This window comes from Scyliorhinus torazame, chromosome 7 (genome assembly GCF_047496885.1).
Source record: "Scyliorhinus torazame isolate Kashiwa2021f chromosome 7, sScyTor2.1, whole genome shotgun sequence".
In the NCBI taxonomy this organism is placed as follows: Eukaryota; Metazoa; Chordata; class Chondrichthyes; order Carcharhiniformes; family Scyliorhinidae; genus Scyliorhinus; species Scyliorhinus torazame.
The window spans coordinates 73,889,238-73,905,654 of NC_092713.1; the positions used below are offsets into that span (position 1 = coordinate 73,889,238).

Genomic DNA, 16,417 nt, shown 5'->3' on the forward strand with positions numbered 1-16,417 from the left:
AATCCTGCCCAACCCAATCCCTGCACAGCCTGGTCTGGTCCCTGATAAGAAAGTGGGTCTCCTGGAAAAACAACGTTGGAGTTTAAGCTCTTAAGATGAGCAAATGCCGGGACTTCCGGGTGCGGCTATGCAGAGCTAGGTCGCATATTCGTAGCTCCCGCTTGGAACGGACTTTTGGGCTCTTTTGCAGGGCCCCCACGGCATTTGTTTGACATTTCCCGGTGTGGCAAGAGGACTGCAACACTCCCCTGACGGTGTCCCCCAGGAGTGTTGTGTCTTTTGGCTGCCAGGCCCGGCAGAAGCAGTGGAAGATTTGGCTGCAACAGGATAAACAGGGCCCCTTCCAGCATGCAAGCGGGGGAAGGGCAAGCTTAAAGCTGCAAACTGACCTGAGGACCTTTATCAAAAGTGAATTCTAACAGCAGAGGGAACAACTGTGAAAAGATCTCACCAGGGCCACTGAAGAAGCGGGGACGAGGCTTCCGGTGGCGGCCATGGAGGAGTAGGTCAGCATTCGGCAGCTCCCGTCTGGAACGGACACTGACACCTGTTTCAGGAGTTCCCACGGACATTTTGGGGCAGATTGGTGAAGAGAACACTGCCAAAAGGATTCCCTCTCGAGACGTTTGGGCTCTTTTCAGGGCCCCCAAGGGCACTTTTTCGACGTTTCCCGGTGTGGGAAGGAGTTAATAATAGTTCCCCGTCAGTATATGGCTTTAACTAGGAGCGGGGTGACTAAAAAGGTGGTGGTGGACCAGAAGAAGGGAGGGAAGAAGGACAAAATGGCGGCGGGCAGAGACCAGGCAGCGTGGAGGCAGTGGGCGGAGGAGCAACAGGAGGGTATCCAGCGCTGCCTCAGAGAGATTAAAAAGGACCTGCTAGAGCCGATGAAGGCTTCTATTGATAAGCTGCTGGAGACACAGACGGCCCAGGGGGTGGCGATCCGAGAGGCTCAACAAAAGATCTCTGACAATGAGGACGAGATCTTAGCCCTGGCGGTAAAGGTGGAGGCGCACGAGGCGCTCCACAAGAAATGGCAGGAGCGGTTCGAGGAGATGGAGAATCGGTCGAGGCGGAAGAATCTGCAGATTCTGGGCCTCCCGGAGGGGCTGGAGGGGCCGGACGTGGGGGCCTATGTGGTCACCATGTTAAACTCGCTGATGGGAAGTGGCCCATGCAGTGTTGGCGAGGAGGCCCAAGGCTAACGAGCCTCCGCGGGCGGTGTTGGTGCGGTTCCATCGGTTCGTCGATCGGGAGTGTGCTCAAGTGGGCCAAGAAGGAGAGGAGCAGCAGGTGGGAGAACGCGGAGGTTCGGATATATCAGGACTGGAGTGCGGAGGTGGCGAAGAGGAGGGCCGGGTACAATCGAGCGAAGGCGGTGCTGCACAGGAAGGGGGTGAGGTTTGGCATGTTGCAGCCGGCGCAATTGTGGGTTACTTACAAGGACCGGCACCATTATTTTGAGTCTCCGGAGGAGGCGTGGGCCTTTGTTCAGGCCGAGAAGCTGGACACAGACTGAGGGTCGGGATGGGCGATTGGGGACTGCGGTGGATATGTTATGCCTAATTTTGGTTCGGGGGGGGGGGGGGGCCCTTTGCATTGTTTGGGGTTTCTTTTTCTCTGTGTTTTTCTCTTTCGGGTTGGGGAGGGTGGATGGGGCGGGTTGGGCACTGTTTTGGTTGGTGGCGGGGCCTGGTAGGTGGAGAGCGCGGGATTTTTTTCCCGCGGCGAAGACTGGGGGGGGGGGGGGGGAGACCGGGGAGGGGAAGCGAGGATTGTTTCCCGCGCTTAGAACGGAGGGGGAGTGCCTGTGAATGGGGAGCGGGAGAGGAGGGTGTGCCACACAATGGGAGGAGTCGAAGGGGAGGCGGGAGTGGCCGGGGTCAGCAGGAGTCAGCTGACTTGCAGAAGCGCAATGGGGGGAGTAAACCAGCTAGGATGGGTCCTAGCCGGGGGTGGGGGGGGTGGGGTGGGGGGGAATCGAGTTGCTGCTGCTAAGATCAAGGAGGAGCTGGAGCGAGTGGGGTGGGTCAAGACGGGGGTATGCCGCTGTGGGGAACGGGCTGGCCGAGGAGGGGTCATGGCTAGTCGGCGGGGGAGGGGGCGGGTAGCCCCCTAATCCGGCTGATAACCTGGAATGTAAGGGGACTGAATGGGCCGGTTAAGCGGGCCTGCGTGTTCGCGCACCTGAAGGGGCTCAAGGCGGATGTGGTTATGCTCCAGGAGACACACCTGAAGGTGGCAGACCAGGTAAGACTGAGGAAAGGGTGGGTAGGTCAGGTGTTTCACTCGGGGCTAGATGCCAAAAATCGAGGGATGGCAATCTTGGTGGGGAAAAAAGGTGTTATTCGAGGCGTTGAGCATTGTGGCAGATAATGGCGGTAGGTACATAATGGTAAGTGGTAAGTTGCAGGGAGAGAGGGTGGTACTGGTCAATGTGTATGCTCCGAACTGGGACGATGCGGGTTTTATGCGGCGTATGTTGGGTCGGATCCCAGATTTGGAAGTGGGGGGCCTGATAATGGGGGGAGACTTTAACACGGTGTTGGATCCTGCACTGGATCGCTCCAGGTCTAGGACGGGTAGGAAGCCGGCGGCGGCTAGAGTGTTGAGGGGATTTATGGACCAAATGGGAGGGGTGGACCCTTGGAGATTTGCAAGGCCGGGGGCTAGGGAATTGACATTCTTCTCACATGTCCATAAGGCTTATTCTCGAATCGACTTTTTCATTTTGAGTAGGGCGCTGATAGCGAGAGTAGAGGATACCGAGTATTCGGCAATAGCCATTTCGGACCACGCCCCGCATTGGGTGGACTTGGAGATGGGGAGGAGAGGGACCAGCGCCCGCTGTGGCGCTTGGAGGTGGGGCTTTTGGCGGACGAGGAGGTGAGCGAGCGGGTCCGAGGAAGTATAGAAAGGTACTTGGAGACCAACGACAACGGGGAGGTCCGAGTGGGGATGGTATGGGAGGCACTGAAGGCGGTGGTGAGGGGAGAGCTGATCTCCATTCGGGCCCACAACGATCGGAGGGAGCGGGGGGGAGAGGGAGAGTCTGGTGGGGGAGATGGTGAGGGTAGACAGGAGGTATGCGGAAGAACCTGAGGAAGGATTGTTGAGGAAGAGGCGCAGCCTCCAGGCTGAATTCGACCTGGTGACCACCAGGAAGGCGGAGGTGCAGTGGAGGAAGGCCCAGGGGGCGGTCTACGAGTATGGGGAAAAGGCAAGCCGGATGCTGGCGCATCAGCTTCGGAAGCGGGACGCAGCTAGGGAGATCGGGGGAGTTAAGGACAGGGGAGGGAGCGTGGTGCGGAGTGGGGTTGGCATCAATGGGGTCTTTAGGGACTTCTACGAGGAATTGTACCGATCCGAGCCCCCACGGGAGGAGGGAGGGATGGGCCGTTTCCTGGACCAATTGAGGTTTCCAAAGGTGGAAGAGGGACTGGTGGCGGGACTGGGGGCCCCGATTGGGCTGGAGGAGCTGATCAAAGGGATAGGAAGCATGCAGGCGGGGAAGGCACCGGGGCCGGATGGTTTCCCGGTCGAGTTCTATAAAAAATATATGGACCTGTTGGGCCCGCTGTTAGTTAGGACCTTCAATGAGGCAAGGGAGGGGGGGGCTTTACCCCCGACGATGTCCCGGGCACTGATCTCCTTGATCCTGAAGCGGGACAAGGATCCCCTGCAATGTGGGTCTTACAGACCGATTTCCTTGCTAAATGTAGATGTCAAGGTGCTGGCGAAGGTCTTAGCCACGAGGATTGAGGATTGTGTGCCGCAGATCATCCATGAAGACCGGACGGGGTTTGTGAAGAGGAGACAGTTGAACGCGAATGTGCGGAGGCTTTTGAACGTTATCATGATGCCGGCAAGGGAGGGGGAGGCGGAGATAGTGGTGGCGATGGACGCTGAGAAAGCCTTCGATAGGGTAGAGTGGGGGTGCCTGTGGGAGGTGCTGAAGAGGTTCGGGTTTGGGGAGGGGTTTGTCAGGTGGGTTAGGCTGTTGTACGAGGTCCCGATGGCGAGTGTGGCCACAAATAGGAGGAGGTCCGAGTACTTTCGGTTGCACCGAGGGACGAGACAGGGGTGTCCCCTGTACCCCCTGCTCTTCACACTGGCGATTGAACCCCTGGCTATGGCACTGAGAGAGTCGAGGAACTGGAGGGGGTTGGTGCGGGGTGGGGAGGAGCATAGGGTGTCGCTTTATGCGGACGACCTGCTGCTGTTTGTGGCAGACCCGGTGGGAGGAATGCCAGAGGTAACGAGGATGCTTAGGGAATTCGGGGACCTTTCGGGGTACAAGCTCAATATGGGGAAGAGCGAGCTGTTCGTAGTTCATCCAGGGGACCAGGAGAGGGGGATTGGCGAGCTCCCACTAAAAAGGGCGGAGAGGAGTTTGATATTTGGGGGTCCAGGTAGCCAGGAGCTGGGGGGCCCTGCATAGGCTTAACTTTACAAGGCTGGTGGAGCAAATGGAGGAGGAGTTCAAGAGGTGGGACGCGTTGCCGCTGTCCCTGGCGGGTAGGCTGCAGTCAATCAAAATGACGGTGCTCCCAAGGTTTTTGTTCGTGTTCCAGTGCCTCCCCGTGTTTATCCCGAAGGCTTTTTTCAGGCGGGTTAACAGGAGTATAATGGGGTTTGTGTGGGCGCGAGGGACTCCGAGGGTGAGAAGGGTGTTCCTGGAGCGGAGTAGAGATAGGGGGGGGCTGGCGCTGCCCAACCTCTGTGGGTACTACTGGGCTGCCAATGCGACAATGGTGCGCAAGTGGGTGATGGAGGGGGAGGGGGCTGCATGGAAGAGGCTGGAGACGGCGTCCTGTGTGGGTACGAGTCTGGGGGCGCTGGCAACGGCACCGCTGCCACTCCCTCCAAGGAGGTATACCACGAGCCCGGTGGTGGTGGCGGCCCTCAAAATTTGGGGGCAGTGGAGGCGGCATAGGGGGGAAGGTAGGGCCTCGGCGTGGACCCCATTACGGGGGAACCACCGGTTCACCCCAGGAAGAACAGGTGGAGGGTTTTCGGGGTGGCACAGGGCAGGCATACAAAAGTTGGGGGACCTGTTTGTGGACGGGAAGTTCGTGAGCTGGGGGAGAAGTATGGGCTCCCCCCGGGGAACACCTTCAGGTACTTACAGGTAAGGGCGTTTGCCAGACGGCAGGTGGTGGAATTCCCACGGCTACTGCCACACACAGTACGGGACAGGGTGCTCTCGGGGGGGTGGGTGGGAGTGGGGAAGATCTCGGAAACTTACCAGGTGATGCAGGAGGAGGAGGCCTCGGTGGTGGAGTTGAAAGGTAAGTGGGAGGAGGAGTTGGGAGAGGAGATCGAAGAGGGTACGTGGGCAGATGGCCTAGGGAGGGTGAACTCTTCCTCTTCGTGCGCGAGGCTCAGCCTCATACAGTTTAAGGTGCTGCACAGGGCACACATGACCAGGACAAGGATGAGCAGGTTCTTTGGGGGTGAGGACAGGTGTGTTAGGTGCTCAGGGAGCCCAGCAAATCACACCCATATGTTCTGGGCATGCCCAGCGCTGGAGGAATTTTGGAAGGGCGTAGCGAGGACGGTGTCGAGGGTGGTAGGATCCAGGGTCAAACCGGGCTGGGGGCTCGCAATATTTGGGGTGGCAGAGGAGCCAGGAGTGCAGGAGGCGAAAGAGGCTGGAATTCTGGCCTTTGCGTCCCTGGTAGCCCGGCGAAGGATTCTCCTTCAGTGGAAAGATACGAGGCCCCCAAGCGTGGAATCCTGGATCAGCGATATGGCAGGGTTCATTAAATTGGAGAGGGTGAAATTCGCCTTGAGAGGGTCGGTACAAGGGTTCTTTAGGCGGTGGCAACCGTTCTTAGACTTTCTGGCAGAACGCCAGACATTGGTCAATGGCAGCAGCAGCTCGGGGGGTGGGGAGGGGGGAGGTTTACTTTATTTTTGTTTATGTTATTTACACTGGAAGGGTCTGAGGGGGTGTATGTACCTGTTGTCTTAAGGCAGGGTGTTCATGTTAATTTATTATTTAGGTACGGGGGGGAGGGGTTTGGGGGGTTGCTTTTTTAGATTGTGTTTTGTACTTAACCCTGTTGGGTTCTTTTTTCTTTCTCATTTTGTTATTGATATTTTATGAAAACCTTTAATAAACATTATTTAAAAAAAAAAAAGATGAGCAAATGCCCTCGACCGTTTTGCTGGGCCATGCAAACCTTTTACATTCCAGGTGACCAGACGGATTGGGGGTCTCTCAACACCCCTTAATCCTGAGGCAACCATTCCCAACAAGAGAAATAGAGAAATTAACCAAGGGACAAAAATAAAGCGAGCAGATCCACCCAAGATGGTCACTGAGGCAAATCAGAAAACTGGACAAAGAAAAGCCACAGACACCATCAGAAGACTAACCCTAAACCTCCCCCTCTCCATCCCAAAAAGGCCATCACCATTGAATGTAACCACACCCAAGAGCAAATAAAACAGTGGCAAACGAAGACTAAAACCTACATTTAACAAAACCGATGGATCTTCAGAATGAGGCTTTAGTCGAAGTGAGCAATGGCTCTTGCCCACCATCTTGAGGGACATGCCCGAGAAATAGTCTGAGGGGTTACGGCCCTCAATCCCCTCCAGTAATCCCACAATACTGGTTCTGCCTCCTGGACCTGTTCTTCAGGTCATTCAGCTTGGTTCTTAATGATTTTTTCGCTTTAACCACCAAGACCAGATGGATTCCAGAGAGGTAATTCGATCGTGCCACCTCCATGCTCTTAGTCGTGACTCCATGGCTTTCAACGGTCTCAGTAGTTTTTTCAAGAACCACACGATTGGGGGCCAAGGCCTCGTCAACTGATCTTTTACTATCCACCGACCAGTTTTGTCGGTGTTTATCAAGCTTTTTTGCCGAAACGCTAATGAGAGCCTTTTGAGTGGAAGAAGCTGCCTCCATCTTTTCTCCAGAAGATTCCTGAGAGCCTCTGACTCGTCGATGGGTTTCGGCTCAAAACATTTTTTTTTTAAAAACTTATTTTATTCAAACTTGTATCAAAGTAGGTTGCAGCAAATAAACACCCTGGGTAACATTCTTCCCAACAATCAACTGTACATCTTATACAGATATTTCTCCTTTTTCACCCAACCCCTGCGACGAACAGCTCCTTAAACACGGTCACAAACATCCCCCACCATTTTTCAAACTCCCCTGCTGAGCCCCTTAACTTATACTTTATCTTCTCTAACCGCAGGAAGTCATACAGGTCACCCAACCATGCTGCTACCCCCAGTGGCGATGCTGGTCGCCACTCCAGCAAAATTAGTTGCCTTCCTCCTCGCCATGATCTCCGGCTTCTCTGAAACCCCAAATATTGCCACCAAAGGGTCCGGGTCCACTCCCTCCTCCACTATCCTGGCTAAGACCGCGAGCACTCCCGCCCAGAATCTTCCCAATTTTTCACAACCCCAAAACATGTGCGCGTGATTCGCTGTCCCCCGCCCATACGTCTCACACTCATCTGCTACCCTCTGAAAGAACCAACTCATTCTCGCCCGAGTCATGTGCACCCTGTGCATCACCTTACCTGTATCAGGCTCATCCTTGCACAAGAGGAGGTCCCGTTTACCCTTCGCAGTGCCTCACTCCATACTCTCCAATTGATCTCCATTCCCAACTCCGCTTCCCATTTCTCCTTGATCTTCACCACTCGCTCGCCTCACTGCTCCCCCAGCCACTTGTATATATCCCCAATTCTTCCCTCCCCTTCCACATCCGGAAGCAGCATTCGCTCCAGCAGGGTATGTCCCGGAAATCTAGGGAACCCGTTCCTGACCTTTCGTGCAAAGTCCCTAACCTGTAGATACCTGAACTCTCTACCCCTCGGCAGTTCTACCCTCTCCCTTAGTTCCTCCAGACTGGCGAACCCTTCCTCCAAAAACAAATCCCTCACCTTGACCAGCCCCACTTCCCTCCACCTCTGGTATACACTATCCATCCCCCTCCGGCTCAAACCCATGATTCACGCACAGCAGCGTTAGCACCAATAACCCCTTCCACCCTAAAATGCCTCCTCAGCTGATTCCATATCTTCACCGTGGACTGCACCACTGGGCTCCCTGAATACCTACTCAGAGCCCTTGGCAATGCTTCCGTCACCATAGCCCTCAAACTAGACCCCTTGCACGATTCCTCCTCCATCCTAACCCACTCTACCCTTTCTCCTTCCCACCACCGCCGCACCTTGTCCACATTCGCCGCCAATAATAATGAAGCAAGTTTGGCAACGCCAACCCCCCCTTGCTGCCTCTGCCTCTGTAGCAGGGTCCGCCCCACCCTCGGCACCTTCCCCGCCCATACAAAGTCAGAGATGATTGTGTCCACTTTCCGAAAAAAGGCCTTTGGTATAAAGATCGGGAGAGCCTGAAAGATAAACAAGAACCTCGGCAGAATATTCATTTTCACCACTTGGACCCTCCCTGCCAACGTTAAGTGCAGTGTATTCCACCTCTTAAGATCCTCCCTGGCCTCCTCCACCAGCTTCGTTAAGTTCCACTTATGGTGCCACGTCCATTCCCTCGCTACCTGAATCCCCAAGTACCTAAACCTATCCCTCGCTACCGTGAATGGCATCCCCCCCTAAATTAGCCCGCTGTGCCTGCTCATTCACCGGGAATACCTCGCTTTTCCCTACATTCAGCTTGTATCCCGAGAACCCTCCAAACTTCCCCAACAGGCCCATAATCCTTCCCATACTCTCCAACAGATCCGAAACATACAGCGAGAGGTCATTGGCATAGAGCGACAACTGATACTCCCTCTGTCCCCTCATTATCCCCTGCCACTCTGCCGACCCCGAGAGCCATCGCCAATGGCTCTATGGCCAGCGCAAACAGCAGCGGGCACACCTGCCTCGTACCCTTGTGTAAGTGAAAGCTTCGTGAGCTTGTATCATTCGTCCTCACCCTCGCTCTTGGCGCCACATACAGCAACCGCACCCATGCCACAAATCTCGGCCCAATCCCAAACCTTCCCAAAACTTCGAACAAGTACCGCCACTCCACCCGATCAAATGCTTTCTCCGCGTCCATGGACACCACCACCTTTGGTACCAGAGCTCTCAACGGATTCATCACCACATTCAACAGCCGTCTTATATTACTCGCGAGCTGCCTGACCTTCATGAAGCCTGTTTGATCTTCTGCAACCACCCCCGGGACACAATCCTCCATCCTCCCCGCCAACAACTTAGCCAATACTTTCACATCCGTGTTCAATAGTGATATGGGTCTATACGATCCACATTCCACCGGATCCTTCCCTTTTTTGGGGATTAGTGTGATTACTGCCTGCTTCATCGTCTCCGGCAACTCCCCCTTCTCCAGTGCTTCATTAAACGCCCCCAACAGATGTGGTGCCAGGTCCGCCGCAAATTCCTTATAAAATCCTGCCGGGTACCCATCAGGTCCAGGGAACTTTCCCGACTTCATACCCCTGATACTATCCAGCACCTCCCTCCAGGGGCTCCTCCAATCTGCCTCTTTGCTTCCTCCACCTGGGGAAATTTCAGCTCGTCCAGAAACCACCCCATGTCCCTCTCCTCTCCTCCTGGGTCTGCCTCATAAAGTCCCTGGTATTACTCTCTAAATGCCTCATTTATCTTCCGTGGCTCTGACACCACATCCCCAGCCCCAAGTCCGGATCTTCAATATTTTCCTGGACGCAGCCTGCCTCCACAGCTGGTGAGCCAGCATGTGGCTCACCATCTCCCCATACTCGTACTGCACCCCTCTTGCCCTACGCAGTTGCCCTACCGCCCTCCCCGTTGTCAGCCTGTCAAATTGCCCCTGCAACTTTTTCCTCCTCGCCAATCCCACCACAGTGGGCACCCTCGAATATTCCCTGTCCACCTCCGCTATCTCGCTCACTAGACGGTCATGTTTCACCCTCCTTTCCTTATTCGCACGAACCGTAAATTTCTCCCCGGACCACTGTCTTCAGTGCTTCCCAAAAAATCACCCCCCCCCCCCCCCCCCCCCCCGTTCTGATTCAACTCCACATAATCCCTAATCGCCAACTGCACCTTATCACAAAAACCTCCATCCGCCAACAATCCCGAGTCAAACCTCCACCCCGGCCTCTGCTCTCGTTCCGTACTGAACCGAATATCCAGCCAGTGGGGTGCATGGTCCGAGATAACTATTCCCACATGCTCTGCCCCTCCACCCCAACCAAAATCTCCCGATTAACTCAAATACACCTTATAGACGTGTGAAAAGAAGGAATACCCCCTTCCCCCATGGTTCTGAAAGCGCCATAGATCCACCATACCTATCCTCTCCATAAACCCCCCCAACTCCCTTGCCATTCGTACCCTACCCATTGACCTGGGGCTCGATCTATCCACCCTTGGCTCCAGGACACAGTTAAAATCTCCTCCCATGATCAACTGGTATGTGGCCAAATCCGGGGTTGCTGCCAGCAACCCCCTCATAAAACCCACATCATCCCAATTTGGGGCATAAACATTTACCAACACTACCGGTGCCCCTTCCAATACCCCACTCACAATCACATATCCCGCACCTGGATCCCTCACCACCTCCGCACTCACGAATCCCATTTTTTTGCTCATTAAAATCGCCACACCCCTCGACTTCAAATCAAACCCCGAGTGAAAAACCTGCCCGATCAACCCCTTCCTTAACCTAACCTGGTCCTTCAAACGGAGGTGTGTCTCCTGCAAAAAGACAACCTCCGCTTTCGGCAACCTTTTAACCGGCCCATTCAGTCCCCGGACGTTCCACATTACCAACCTTACCGGAGGCTTGTGCCTCCAATCCCCTCTACCGTCCGTCATCTTCCCCACTTAACTCCTGCCCCTTTAATTCCACTCTGTACCTAGCCCATCCCAGATGGTCCCTTTCTTCGCCCTTGACCATGTCATCTCTCACCCCCCTTCGCGTCACAGAAACCCACACCCCGTTTTTCCCCTTCCCCTTCTCCCCCCCAACCCCCCCCCCTTGGCCTTCTCCCCCACCACCTCACTTCCTTTCACCAGCATAACCTGCTAGCGTGGCTGCCCCTGCCCAAAGGCACATCCTAATGACCTACCCCTCCCTCTTCCCCCCCCCCCCCCCCACTCCTCAGCTCAAAGAAGAAGGCCTCCTGCTGGCCTTACCCTGCCCCACCCAAACAAGGACTTCCCCTGAACTTCAGGTAGCCTTCACCAAAAGCAAACAAACAGATGTTAAACACAAGAAGCACAAGACTGTTTCAACTTTCCAGCCAAACCTCTCACTGTTTTCTGCCGGGTCTGGTGATCAGAAGACATACCATTCCAGGGGTAAACTACTCCTGTAACATTCACCCACGCCTTTTCATCAAAATTCCACCCGGATCTGGGTAAAAAGAGCCCTTTTGTGACTTTGAACAGGCACAGCCCTTTATGTGACCAATCACTCCCTGGTCACAAGCGGAAGTCGGCTCAAAACCTTCTTGGCTTTGCCTCCACTGGGCATCTTGGGAAAGAGAAAACACGACCCCGTCACATTTCACAAGTTTCCGAAGAGTAATACACCCTTGGAGCCAAGGAAAAGGGCAACAAGATCAATTCTCCAGCGGGAGCCACCTTGTGCGCGTCTTCCCCTTACATCGTGCCACCGGAAGCCCCATGCAGGGCAATATAAAGATACTGAACCAAAGGGACTGTTGTTGAACCACCAAGCAACAGAATCCACACGGCAAGCCCTCATTGACAACATTTTCAACTTAATATCGCGTCAATCTATGGGCTGAACAGACCTGTACATGGTGGTCAGAATGCATCTCCTTCAACATTTCCTTCTGTACTAATTCACTTAAAATTAAACCTGTTGCTTCATCTGCTGTTGATCACCTTCAACACAATCCTAAGAAAACTGCCTGAACACAACTGATAAAAGGCACAGCCAAATTTAAAACCCTCTGATTTCTAGTACAAGAAAATACACTTCTAGCATTTAAACCTCTCTGCAACTTGCTAAATAAATCTGTATTCACATACACTTCTCCCTAACTGCAGGATTCATGCCAATATCATAGCTAAAATGCTTTTAGTGATAACAGAGCTGCTTTTGTTGCACATCACATCATTTCTTGGCACAGTGAATTACAAAATTGATACTCAGCCGTGAAACCTCTGTCCCTCTGCTACTCTGTTCAAAGATACAAGACCCTGTCTAGATCTTGAATTTTTTTCAGTAACTGATAATGTGCTCGTAAATTATCATCTTAGGCACAGGCGGTGCGCAGTCCTTTTTACTACACTATACAAGTCGCTTCTCTTGTTTTCTGTGTAGTATTTGATGGGTGGGGGGGAGGGGGGGGGGAGATGAGGTGGGAATTTATCCTTAAGTAGTGTGACTGTTTCACAAGACCTTTTCTAATGGCTTACAGTGAAAAGAGAGGAAAGCCATCCGCTTGCCACAAAGCAACAGTACTACAAAGAACAGATTAAGGGTTTAGAAAAGGTCAATGTGGGTTTTTCACTAACTAAACACTGTCTTAAAGTTTCGTATGCAGAAAATAATGAAGTCATCTAAGAGTTTTTAAAGAATTTTTATTTCTTTTTTTCTGCCTGCATTTGGTTGCCTGCTCAGCAGGGGTGTTTAATCTTTCCAGGCTTTTGAATTGACCCAATGAATGAGTGGGTAGCTGTCTCTCTAGGAGCTAGAAGCTTATTCTGAAGCCTAATCATTGAGCAAACATAGCCTTGCCCCCCTCCTCTAACAAACCACAGACAATAGCAGGAATTCTAGTGGAGTAACCTGGATATTGCACACTGGGCTTTGAAATGTAGAATGGATGAGCAACTGAACCGACTGTGCCTGATCTTCTGCCTCTTTTTAATTAAGCATCACAAGTCCATCAACATATTTTATATCCTAATCAAATATTTTGTATTGGCAGCATGGGACTTCGAAGTTCAGATTTAGTCAGGATAACCTGTTGTATTTGAACTGTAAATTGCAATTTCTAAGGCAAAAGATTGTACCGGATGCATATTTCAGGGCCATTCTTCACTTTCATGTGATTAATGTTTAAGTTGATGTTGTCACTGCAAGTTTTGGAAAGTGATGTTGTAACCAATAAAAATAGATGATGCTTGATATATATCATATTTTGTATGAAATGTTGCTCTATAGTAGATGTGTAATAGGTGTAAGCCTTGGGTCAGTGCTGGTAGCATTCTCATTTCTGGGTGAGAAGGCTTGAGTTCAAGTCACAATCTAGAATTTTGAGCGTATAATCCTGACCGCCATTCTAATATAGAATCGTAGGAGTGATCTACGGTTGGAGGTGCTGTCCTTCAGATGAGGCATTAAACTGAGGCTGAGAAAAGGTCCTTTGGCATTCTATGAAGACTATGGGCATTACCTGATTTACCAACATCTATCCTTCAACTAAACACCACTTAAGAAAGGAAAACGTTTATCTGGTCATTTGTCTCATTGACATTTGTGGTTCCTTGCTGCATGAAAATTGGTTGCAATGTTTTTGTCTTTTTTTTAATTACTTTATCAGAGTTACAAAGCCAGAGCTCAGAGTGTGGAGAGGGGCAAACCCCTAATGCAGCTCCTTGTCTGCTCCAAAAAACAATTCAAATTGAATCTAATTCATGGTCCCCACAAGAGAGACATACCAAATCCAGGCATTACACCTGATCTCACGCTCATCTTGGCCAAAAGGCTTTTTCTTGCATTACAACAGCAGCTTTTGGATTTATGCTTGTTAAGGATAGATTTGCAGGACTAAAGGCTCAAAGCTAGGCAATGGAACTAATTGGACAAATTGGCACAGACATGGATCAAATAGCTGCCTCCTGTGCTGTATATTTCTATGAACTATACTTCTGAAGAACTTCATTGGTTAAGAATCTGTAAATTCTATAACTTTGGATTATCCTGAGGTGTGAGATGCTTATATAGATGCAGATTCTTTATTTTATATAATACATCTGTTCACATTATTTTAATAGGAGAAAACAATTCTTTAAACATGAATATAATCCATGGTTACAACTATAATAATCATAATATTTATTATTGTCACAAGTAGGCTTACATTAACACTGCAATGAAGTTACTGTGAAAATCCCATAGTTGCCACATTCCGGCACCTGTTCGGGTACACTGAGGGAGAATTCAGAATGTCCAATTCACCTCACAGTTACATTATTCAACAACATTTTTGTCTTTTTGTTTCGTGTATCAGAAACCTTAATCATGCCACCCCATTTCTCAATGATAATTTGATTTAAGCATGTAGTGTGATATACCTGTCCAGTTATGATATCCAAATATAGATGCACAATTCTGAATGGACAGAAACCACAAGCTGCTTATCTCATTTAGTGCATGCAATTCATGCCAGATTTTATCCAGCAACTGCAACATGTGTTAGAAGTCATGTCTCTTTTCTGTAAAATTTGCAGTGTTTTCTATTTTTGTTGACATTAAATCGATCAATGAATGATTTAAATCTGTTGTGATATAAAGATTTTCTAATTTGCAGTTTTTGTTGGTAATTTATAAAGATCTTGATCCAAACATAATCCAAATTTAAGCATAACATTTCTCAGCAAACAAATTATGCATTTCTCCGCATTCTATAATAAAATGAAATATTAATGTCCCATTAGCATGAGAAACTGAACAAAGCCCTTAGCTGTGTAAAATAAGTCAAAATACTTGTTTGCAGTATCTCTGTTTGCTTCAAGGCAGCAAAGATCTAAATGTTGCAATTCATAGGTTTAATTTGTGTTGAATAAATTAAATAATGAGGTATAGAAATTATGAAGCAGTCAAAACATTGCAATTAATTGGACAACTTAAATTTAATTGAAAAGAAAAATCGTATTGAGTGATATTAGCCAAAAGTTGCTTTAATTATCTGCACTGTTATTTTTGAGGTTTATAAGACTTCATCTCTATTGTTCTGTAAGGGTAAAATGCATGAAGCTTCTTGTATGATGTCGTAGCATCTGGGAGCTGTGCAAAAATTTCCATTGCAGTGCTAATATTCAGTATAGTTTCTGTGTTAATAATGGAGCTGTAAGTAATATATATTTTTGTATGATGAGGAATGTTATAGAGGTGGGTTACTTGTATTGAAAATGTTTAAATCATTAATCTGTCATTTATTTTATCAGAGAAAGCTGCTTGCCATCTACCTCCATCATGATGACAGTGTTCTTACAAATGTGTTCTGTTCCCAACTGCTGTGTGCTGAATCTATTGTCTCCTACCTCAGTCAAAATTTTATCACTTGGGCATGGGACATGACAAGGGAATCTAACAGAGCAAGGTACACAATTTTATTCTCTAACTTACATTTGTTTTAATTGGAACTTATTATTTTTATTGACTTCGTACAAGCAGGAAAAATGCATTTTCTAAATGTACTCTGATCCATCTTTAATGTTACTTTGAAGAAGTGTAAACAAACCCAAAGGTGAATATTGTGTAATCTAAGTGGTACCCCATTTTGTAGAGATAAATTTTTAATTTTTTTGCAAAAATATTGTTTGATATTGCTGATAGAAAATGTCCTTTAGGAATTTATTGGTAACACTGGGGAATGTGACATTTGACCCCTGATATAGAGCTCTATGACCCTATTACTATCAATAGGTTGACATTCACCTCAGCATGGATCCCAAGGCTATGTCTCTCTCAACCTAAACTGAACCTAATCTGAATGGGGCTACTGTGTATAGGAAAGGTTTACTGTGGATGAAGTTCAATTGAGACAGGAATGGCATGGAGCGGGATGATGTACAACAGGCCTGAGAAGCAACAGAGTAGAACTGGAGTACTTGGGATGGACCTGGGAGCGGACCAGGTCCAGGACACTGAAGCAAATAGAGTGAGAATATCTAAATTGGAAAATCAATGGAGAGTGAAGTGGGGGAAATGCTATTATAAGAGGTATAATTGGCCTAGAATTTTGGTGGTGTAGCAATATTCATTGAATTGCCACTCCACTCCTTTTTATTTACCCATGTCGCGAACTGCACATTTCTGGTGTGACCTTCCATCCCTGGCCTGGTGAAAAATGTGCAGCAGCTCCAGAGTCCTTTCTCTTTCGGGCAACAGCATTGGGGGAAGCAAAGACTTGCCCCCTTTGTGCAGCACTAGATGCCGTAAAGCGGGTAGGTTTAAAGGTCCCAGCTACTTTGAAAAAAGAGAAAAGGTCATTGGATGAGAGGCCGGGGTGTCGGCTGGTGGGGAGGGGGTTTGGGTCGTCATAGTGGAGGGTCCAATTGTCAGGTGGGTGAGGGGGCGGCTGCTTTGGGGGATGGGCAGGGCGTGTGGGATGCGGGATCGTTGAGAGGCGGGGCCAAGCCAGGAAAGTGGTCAGGGGGTCAGGAGGTGGGGTTGTTGTTAACCCAGGAGTTAGAAGTGGATT

At 50.1% G+C, this 16,417-nt stretch overlaps 1 protein-coding gene across 3 annotated transcripts in view; it reads left to right on the forward strand.

The window, feature by feature from the left end:
* faf1 (Fas (TNFRSF6) associated factor 1) overlaps positions 1-16,417 on the forward strand; it is a 612,606-nt gene that overhangs the window by 388,032 nt on the left and 208,157 nt on the right. For all 3 annotated transcript variants that reach the window (XM_072510911.1, XM_072510913.1, XM_072510912.1), the window contains one exon: positions 15,159-15,313. In XM_072510911.1, the coding sequence (XP_072367012.1) occupies positions 15,159-15,313 (155 nt within the window). The remainder of the gene's footprint in view (positions 1-15,158; positions 15,314-16,417) is intronic.